The following is a 10,302-nucleotide window of genomic DNA, read 5'->3' as shown; positions in this document are numbered from 1 at the left end:
CCTGAATGCGATATTTTCCACCTAGGTGAGCGTAGGTTATCGGATATTATTTTAACATATTTATCTGGTGACCTGAGCTCATCATTACTTTCTTAATTTGAATGTGATGTATGAGTGGAATCTTAATCTACTCTCTTCATTTGAGCCTCGCAGTGATTTTATTTTTATTTATATTTTGTTTTATTTTATTTTACTTTTGTAACGCGACGTTCTCCCGAGTGTCCCTTCAGTTGGTAGCGGTAGTAATCTTTAGGGTGGCACCAGTTACTTTACCGTGCCAACACCATACCCCTCTCGAGAAGTATCGAGAGCAGCTCTCTCTACATCCAGCCGTCAGCCGGGACAGACCTACCTCCAGCATCTCCGCCGAGCGTCTTCAGAGACGCCCAGAGATCGCCATCTTGTGTCCACACGAGGCAGTACGGAGTTTGTCTCCTGCCTCCCCCCTCCCGCTGCTGTGACCCGACCAGCGGTGCTTCAACGAGAAGACGACCGCAGAGCCAGTTTCCCGAGCCCGAGGAAGCTGTTATCAACGCAGACGACTTGCAGTCAGGAACCTCCCCGACTATATACATATATATATATAACTATCCCAAGGTTAGTCCACGTTTCTACATAACTCGACTCTTGGAAGAATAACGACGTATAACGCCCTCTACACGACGCGCGTAAATCCGTTCATCACACTTTTTCTTTTTCTTCCTCTTTATGTACTATTTCTCTTTTGTTCAATATGAAACTAAGAATGTGATTTTTGATAATTACACGTTTGTACACTTATTCTTTTTCTTATTTATTATTTTTATTTTTATTTTTTCATTTTATCATGTTTTTCTATTTTTGCTTTTTATTTTATGTATTTTATTTTTTATTTTTCTGTTTTTCATCATCAAATGTAGGCCATTGTGGCGCAATAGGTTCTTCAAAACTATGAAATAAATAAATATTAATTGCGACACTAAAAATAATGAAATATTTTTACTATGAAGATTTGAATAATTTATTGAGACTATTTCAATAATCATTTTTTCTTGTCCTGTTCTTATCGACCCAATCAATATTTATACACCACATGTAAGTCAACGTATTTCCTGCATGAAATGTATGACTTGTAATGACTTGAATGTAAATGTTTGAATTGAATCAGCCTTTAATTTCTCGGCAACTATAAATTTAAGATCACGATATTGTTTATGCATATTTGCGATCATATTTTTTCACTAATTGGTATTAAATAATTGTTTATACCTATATTTAATTACCAGGCTGTCTAATTAATCTTTTCCGTGTACAAAATCAGCTCTGCTTCTTCGGGAAATCGCATTTCTACATGACCACAGAGTAATCGGATGAATCTCAAAATCGCAGTTGTGTTTATATCGCTGCTATTTAATGATAATATGTTTTTACATCTTCGCTACAATAAACTATCTCACCTAAATAATAATATCTTAGTTTATTGTTTTTTGCTTTTGTAAATTGAGTGTTCTTTTATATTACTTCATTGAAAATATGTGCACATTGATGATAGTTCACCCAAATCATCATTCAAAATCGATTCAATCATGTGAATCATTAAGCATTTTAAAGCAATAAGGATCAAAAAGTCACCCTCTTAAGAAATGCGGTTAAACGAATATTTTTTCATAATTATAATAATAGACCTATGTAGTTAGATATTTTGAATAATATTTTCAAATGATGATTTTACTCGAAAAATTTTAATATTTGTATAAACTATTTAATGCAGATTTATCACGAGTATTTATGAAAACATTAAAAAGATCCTAACGTCGAGAACAAGATTTAAAAAAAAATAATTTAGGATTTGTCTTACCTGCCTGTTCCGACTTTTGTAATGACGTGTGGCAAACAGTCTTATTAACTGATTGTCGATTGGCATTATTGACGAGTTGGCATTAGTGTCGGCCCAAGCGGAAATACGCGACGGTCGACAGAGTCAGCGAGCAGACGGCGTACGGACAACTTGTGTTCCGTACGCTCCGCTGAACCACCACGTGCAAATTTTACATTTCAATAAACTACATCAAACCATTATCGAAGTCTTTTCCATGATGGTCACTTCGAACCGGACACCAGTAACCTAGGCCACAACACCAAACGGACAAACCAATAGGAAAAAACGTGGTCGAGAAAAAATGGATGTCAATTAAGAAATCGGTATCGTTCCTTTGTTACTATCCATACCTTTCCAATACTAATAACATGTTTGCTTCTATTTCAGCAATATATTGATTGATGTACAGAGGTACATGACCGCGTGATTGACGCAGAAAATATATAAATAAAAACATAACCTACAAAGACGCATGGGACACAGAGGTAATCCAAAATTATCGGAACGATCACATAAACATCGTAAAGGATATTCAAGTAAGTGAATGTATTCAATCTCAGGCAATCTGTTCAAAAGGCAATCATGTGGGTAGGTCAGTTTTTAAAATATGTTTTAAAGTATAACAATTAATTAACGCGATTGTATAAAATAATATCGCGCTACGAAGGAATGTTTCATCGGTCGCATCGAATTTCGTATTAAAAGTGTAAAATCAGATGTAGTGTAAAATTAGCAAAGCACGTGGGGAATTATACTTGTAGCCCCAAAGTGGCTTAAACCAAGTACATACCGGTATATTCATATCGGTAGATCTTTGTTTCTTAATGTGTGTAGAAACACCCTCCCCCCCCCCCCCTTCCACGATAAATGTGGAATTATACTTGTAGCCCCAAAGTGGCTTAAACCAAGTACATACCGGTATATTCATATCGGTAGATCTTTGTTTCTTAATGTGTGTAGAAACACCCTCCCCCCCCCTCCCCCTTCCACAATAAATGTGGAATTATACTTGTAGCCCCAAAGTGGCTTAAACCAAGTACATACCGGTATATTCATATACCGGCAGATCTCTTTGTTTCTTAATGTGTGTAGAAACTTTCTCCCCCCTCCCCCTTCCACAATAAATGTGGAATTACACTTGTAGCCACAAAGTGGATTAAATCAAGTACATACCGGCATATACATACATCGGTAGATCTCTTTGTTTCATAATGTGTGATGAAACAGTGGTGATTTAAAATAAATCACAAGACTTGTAGCCCCAAAGTGGTTTAAATCAAGCACCCACCAATTTAGGGTTGTTATTTCTTCCAAAATATGTTGGATAGATTCTGGTGATAATAGTTAAAGTAGAATATTAAGATTCACGGTTAATCATTGAATATTATTACCTTATCTCTACGAATAGTTCAATTGACAGCTATAGTAGAGAATAACTGTATTTATGAGACGAAATAGTGCAACTTTCTGAAACAAATGTCAAGTGCTGAAAACGAGGTAATAGAAGCTTCGACTTCCCAGTCGCATAAAGGTCGAAATCCAACTAGGGACGTAGAACCTATTAGAGACAGGTCAAGCTCTAGAATACATCAGACTCGAAGTCAGACTCAATCGATAAAAACATTAGCGAAAGAAAATAAAGTAGAAGTTACAATGACGTCAATAGAATTAAGGTATTCGGGCGCGTTTAAAAGACTACAGGAGAAAATAGACAGAATCTCCGAAATAAATGAAGGACAGTATCAATTTATTGAAAAAGCATACGACTATCTCCAAAAACTCCATTATGAGTATTTAGACAACATCACAGATATAGAGCAGGCGGATCAAATAGACGAAGAGTTCTACATAATCACAATGACAATTCAAAATCTTAAAGCAGCATTAGAGAGACAATCCATTCAAGATTGTAAACTGAAGGTAGAGCAAGCAACAATTAAATTTGCTAGAGATAAGTTACCGACGTTAACCATTCCCACATTTCAGGGAGATCCATCTGAATGGCAATCGTTTCAACAAGCTTTTAAGAATATAATAGGAAACAAAACGGAATATTCGAATGTCACGAAATTGCAATATTTGCATCAATCCTTAATCGGTCCCGCTTTGGCAGCTGTATCAGGTTTAGATATTAGCTCAGACAATTACGAAATAGCTTGGAGTATTTTAGACAAGCAATATAATTTACCAAGACTTAATCTCAAAACTAGGATTAATTCACTTTGTGACTTAAAATTAATCACAAGAGAATCACATATCGAATTGAGAAATCTATTGAATCAGGTAACAGTGTGTATTAAAAACATTGAATCGTTGGGTTACGCGAGAGAAATTTTAGATCCATGGGTAACATGTTTAGTTCTAAGGAAATTACCTTTTAATATAGTAAGAGACTGGGAAATATCGCTGGTTAGCAGAGAAATGCCACCATATGAAAGTTTAGAGACATTCTTGCAGAATAGATGTAATGTATTACAATCTACTGCATCTGTAACTACGGTGAAGGAATTCCCTCATAGTCGTCAAAGAATCATGAGAACTCATGTCGCGAACAAAAACCCATCAAGTAAGGTAAACGCATGCGCATTCTGTCGAAATAATCATTTCATAGGCAAATGTGATAAATTCAAAGCAAAATCCAGTATGGAAAGAAATGAATTCGTTAAATCTAATAACATGTGTTTTAAATGTTTAAATTCATCGCATAAGATAACAAATTGCAAGTCTAACTATAATTGCTTAAGGTGCAAACAAAACCATCACACTTTGTTGCATCAGGACGATACATTTAGTTCCAATAATACGGGAAGGAAGTCAATTAATGCTCATTCTACTCATTTCTCTCAAAGGGAGATAATTTTACCGACGGTACAAGTAGACATTATAACGTCCAATGGAACGGTCGTTAATGGTCGCACATTATTAGATTCCGGCTCACAAGTCAACTATGTTACCACATCTTTCGCTAAGAAGAATAACTTCAAATTAGAGAAAATCTCTCAAAAAATTGTAGGTATCGCTAATCAAGAAAGTAGCATTCGTCACATCACCAAGGTGACCATAAGGTCTTCAACCACTAATTACTCAACCAAAGTGTTGTGTTTGGTATTACCAGAAATTACTGGCGAAATTCCAACTGTGAAACTGGATCAACAGTTAATTTCAATACCAGCGGGAATCAAGTTATCAGATCCCCTTTGGAATAAACCGACGCCAATCGATTTATTGCTCGGCGCCGAGATTTGCGTTCATGCTATGAAAGCAGGAACCATCCAGTTAGGAAAAGGTATGCCTATCTTAAAGGATACCGAATTCGGATGGACAATAGTTGGTCCATATCCCGAAGTAAATAATGCTCCAGGGAAGAGCCACATAGGCTTAAGTCAATTAGACAGTCACATTCAAAACTTTTGGATGATCGACCAGGTTCCTATGGTAAAACATCAATCTCTTGAGGAGAAAAGATGTGAGGAACATTTCCAAGCACACACATCACGAGATAAAAACGGTAGATTTTGTGTAGCTTTACCATATAAAAATTCCCCGGTAGTATTAGGAAGTTCATTGCACATTGCGGAGAAAAGACACAAAACTTTGGAAAGACGTTTTTTAGCCAATAATAATTTAAAAATGGAATACAATAAAGTTTTAGAAGAGTACATAAATTTAGGACATATGTCAGAGTGTGAACCCCCGGAGGCACATGAGGTTCATTGTTATTTACCTCATCACGTCGTGGTTAAGGAGTCTAGCCTTACCACTAAATATCGTGTAGTTTTTGATGCGTCCGCAAAGACAACGTCCAATATCTCACTAAATAATATTTTGATGGTGGGACCTAGTGTCCAATCAGATTTGTTAAGTTTACTACTCAACTTTCGACTCCATAAATACGTGATTACTGCGGATATTAAGCAGATGTACCGACAGATTCAAATAGCAGAGAAAAATAAAAATGTACAACGAATCATTTGGCGAACAGATCCCCAGAGTAAATTCAAGCATTACAAGCTTAATACAGTAACATTCGGAACTGCTTCAGCCCCATTTTTAGCTACTAGATGTCTAAATCAGTTAGCAGAGGAGAATAGAAACAAATATCCCATCGCTAGTAAAGTGATCGAACGTGATTTTTATGTTGATGATTTGCTCACGGGAACTAATACTATTGAAGCTGGTCAATTATTAAAGGTTCAACTGGAAACCATATTATTATCAGCCGGTATGCCCTTAAGCAAATGGACATCGAACAACTCCGATATAATCACGGATGTTAAAGCTGACGATTGTTCAGATTTTAACTTCTCTAACGAATCACACAAAACTTTAGGTTTATTTTGGAAACCGCGGGAAGACGTTTTTGTATTTAAGGTTCAAACCGAAGTCGAGACTGAAAATATAACAAAAAGAAACTTTTTATCAGTAATTAGTCAGATCTTCGACCCATTAGGACTATTATCTCCATTGTTAATTAATTATAAGATATTAATGCAATCTGTCTGGCAACAAACCATTGGTTGGGATGAATTCATTCCTCAGACAATCTTCAAAAAATGGAAAGATTGTCAATTATCCAATACAGTCATGAAACTTTATAAAATTCCTAGATTGATAATACTAAATAATGTCATTAATATACAGGCACACGGATTTTGTGACGCATCCGAGAAAGCTTATGGTGCTTGTATTTATGTAAAATGTACTGATCAATTGGGAAATTCCAAATGTCATCTTGTGTGTTCTCGTTCGAGAGTCGCTCCGCTCAGTTTTGTAACTATTCCGCGTTTAGAGCTGTGCTCCGCTATGTTATTATCAAAGTTAATGAAGTCAACAATAGACCAATTAACAATTCATATTAATGAAAAATATTATTGGACGGATTCAACCGTCGCATTGCATTGGATTAGAGGAGAGTCATGTAAATGGACCACCTTCGTTGCCAATCGAGTGGCCGAAATCCAATCAATATCTCAACCCATTGAGTGGTACCATGTCTCCTCTACAGACAATCCAGCAGATTTAATTTCTCGAGGGACTCAACCATCAGAATTAAATCATAATTCGTTATGGTGGGACGGCCCTAGTTGGTTGAAATTAGACGAATCACGATGGCCTCGAAGACCTCCTGAGATCACAATAGATCTTCCAGAGAGAAGGGTAGTCACTAACGCTACCCTTGTGAGGGAAAATAATTGGATAGATAAACATTCTCATCTTCCAAGACTCCTTCGAGTTTTATCATATGTTCGTCGGCCACTAAGGAATAAACAATTAAACGTTAAAGAAAATAACGAACCGTCCGCTTTAGAATTAAAAGATGCTTTAAATAATTTGATAAGGTTATCGCAAATGGAATCATTTCCATTGGAATATCGTTTGCTGAGCAAGGGACATCCAATTCCCAGTAGCAGTAAATTAGCTAAATTGTCCCCTCTATTCCACGAGAATTTAATTTGTGTTGGAAGTAGACTTCCTCTGGGAACAACTCTATCAACGTCACCCATTATCTTGTCAAATAAGCATAAACTTACACACATGATTGTCCGAGATGCGCACTTGAAATATATTCACTTGGGTACTCAAGCCTTACTGTCGTTATTGCGGCAGACCTATTGGCCATTGGCCGGACATAATACTGTCAAAGGAGTGGTGCGTTCATGTGTCATTTGTTTCAGAAATAAACCACTGTCACACAATAGATTAATGGGATTACTCCCGCTTGAACGTACCACTGCGAATTTTCCTTTCAGTCATGTGGGGATAGATTTCGCAGGACCTTTTCCTGTGAAGAGTGGTTGCAATAAGAATTCTAAGATAATTAAGGGTTACGTTTGTGTCTTTGTGTGTTTTTCCAGTAAGGCAGTTCACTTGGAACTTGTCGGAGACTTAACGAGTTCAAATTTCTTAAATTGTTTAAGAAGATTCGTAGCCAGACGTGGCAGGCCCAATACGATATATTCCGACAATGCTACTAATTTTGTCGGTGCAAGTCGTGAACTCGTTAATTTAGTAAAATTAATTTACGAACGTCCTCATGAGGAGAAGCTACTACGGTATGTAGCCTCCGAAGGGATTCGTTGGAAGTTTAACCCGCCAAGGGCGCCTCACATGGGAGGGCTGTGGGAAGCAGCGGTTAAATCCATGAAGATTCATTTAAACAAGGTGTTAAAGGCCACCACCTTAAATTTCGAATCATTTTGTACGGTATTGACTCAAATAGAAGCTTGCATGAATTCCCGTCCTCTTAGTCCCTTGTCTTCGGATCCACTAGACCTTTTACCCCTCACACCTGGACATTTCTTAATTGGCAGATCCTTACTCGCTCTTCCAATGGAGGTTAAATATAACACTAATGTCCATGCCAATCTGCTTCAGATACAATTGACCACAGCAGCATTTTGGAAACGTTGGTCGGCGGAATATTTACATTCTTTGCAGTTACGACACAAATGGAAGAAGGACTCGAGCAACAATCTGAGTGTGGGTCAAATGGTCCTGTTAAAGGAGGAACACATGCTGCCAACCCGATGGGTCTTGGGTCGAGTCACTAAATTGTATCCCGGACCAGATGGCAGAGTTCGAGTCGTCGACGTCTTTACTGCCAGCGGAGAGTTTCGTCGGTCCAGTCATCTAGTGGCGCCATTGCCGATTCTACCACAAGGACCACTTGACAGGAAGGAAGATCAGCAAGAGGGAGGAGAAACAGCAGCTTCAATTCCGTCAACTTCGGTAGCTTAGTTTAACCCGAAGACACTACCCCCAACTCATATTACTTATTAGATGTAATCATGAGTTTAAATCATTCAATGTTAATAGTAGTACTCCGTAATTCACTTTAATTGTGTTGTGTGTATAATTTAAGCTATTTTCATTTTAACATTCGGCAGTATATATCTCCGAATTTAATCTAATCATTTTGTCTTTATAATATAAGACTTGTCTCATGTCATCACTCGGAAGGATTATATCCGAGTTTAAAATAAACTGTTCAAATTTGACAGTTAAAATTAGATTCATGATTTGTTAATGTTAGTCTCCAAGCCACACTTAATGGAGCATCTTAAATTATTTCATGTCTACTTAATTATGACCTGCCGGGAGTCATCCGCAGGTCTTATGTTTCTTGTTATGAAAACATAAGTTAACTCTTACTGTTTATAGTATTTATGTGAATCATAGAATAAGTAAATATTATAATACTGAACATTTCGATGTTTAACGTAGAGACATCTATAATCATAGTTCGCCTTCATTTCCTGCTTGTAGGAATGAATGAATGACTTTCCAATTTACTTTTAATTTAGCAATGTTTGTGCTACTTGTTGATGAAATCAAGTTAACTTAGGAGCATTACACTCACTAATTAAGTTTAGTTGATCGGTAATAACTGATCTGTCTTGACAACTGTAACAGTGTCAACATTGTATTGTCTAAGTTAACATCAAGATGAGGAATGCTTAAGTTTTAAACCATATACAGTCCACTCTCTCTTCTTTAAAGTAAACTTATCTTGTAATGCTTATTCACAGCTTCAAAGGAGATTTCAAAAATTTTAATGTAAATAGAAACAACATTCACCAGAGGTATACCTATAAGTTGAAATATTACTGAACCAATAAATTGATTTTATCCTCACACTGGATGAGGCAAAGGTTTCATTATTCACCCTCTATTTAATTATTTGAAGAGCTATGATTTATTGTAAACGACTCGTCAGTAATGCTGTAACTCTGTAGAATAACTGTATTGTTCAACAGTTTTCCTATGTGGGACTATGTTCCGACTTTTGTAATGACGTGTGGCAAACAGTCTTATTAACTGATTGTCGATTGGCATTATTGACGAGTTGGCATTAGTGTCGGCCCAAGCGGAAATACGCGACGGTCGACAGAGTCAGCGAGCAGACGGCGTACGGACAACTTGTGTTCCGTACGCTCCGCTGAACCACCACGTGCAAATTTTACATTTCAATAAACTACATCAAACCATTATCGAAGTCTTTTCCACTGCCCATGCATTCAAGACGTGACTTCCGGAATGTGTATGTATGTATTATGTCCCTAGTTAAAATATATTTTCCCTATCCTTATGACGAATTTGTAGTCCAATTGGTTCAATTGGATATATTTAATTATACAGGCGAAAATACAATTTCACAAGCATTCCTTAGTAATTTTATAAATTTTGACAGTTGAGTGGTAACAGTGTTGCCACTTTTCCAATATCATTCACTAGGAAGAAAATGACAAGGAAGAAACGTTAACGATGATTGATTGATCATCGAAATAAGAACAGATTTTACTTTTGTAAAAGGTTTACTTTGTTTCGGCGTCCTGTCAATTATGATGAAATAAATCAATCCTTATTCATAATCATAAATTGAGATTTTGGTAAGGAAGCATAATGAGAATTTTATACTTACTCTACTGTGGATATTCTGCATG

General features: G+C 36.7%; 1 protein-coding gene across 1 annotated transcript; it reads left to right on the top strand.

Moving 5' to 3' along the window:
• Window positions 1-1,956: 1,956 nt before the first annotated feature.
• Window positions 1,957-9,858, top strand: LOC143920993 (uncharacterized). The gene is made up of 2 exons (XM_077444071.1): window positions 1,957-2,766; window positions 2,896-9,858. Exon 2 carries the CDS (start codon window positions 3,335-3,337, stop codon window positions 8,594-8,596), a length of 5,262 nt encoding a protein of 1,753 aa, XP_077300197.1. The 5' UTR covers window positions 1,957-2,766; window positions 2,896-3,334; the 3' UTR covers window positions 8,597-9,858.
• The last annotated feature ends 444 nt before the right edge of the window (window positions 9,859-10,302 follow it).

The sequence above is a fragment of the Arctopsyche grandis genome, chromosome 2 (genome assembly GCF_051622035.1).
Source record: "Arctopsyche grandis isolate Sample6627 chromosome 2, ASM5162203v2, whole genome shotgun sequence".
NCBI classification, from domain to species: domain Eukaryota; kingdom Metazoa; phylum Arthropoda; class Insecta; order Trichoptera; family Hydropsychidae; genus Arctopsyche; species Arctopsyche grandis.
Note: the sequence above shows the minus strand (reverse complement) of the source record. Positions and strands in the feature narration are given on the sequence as shown.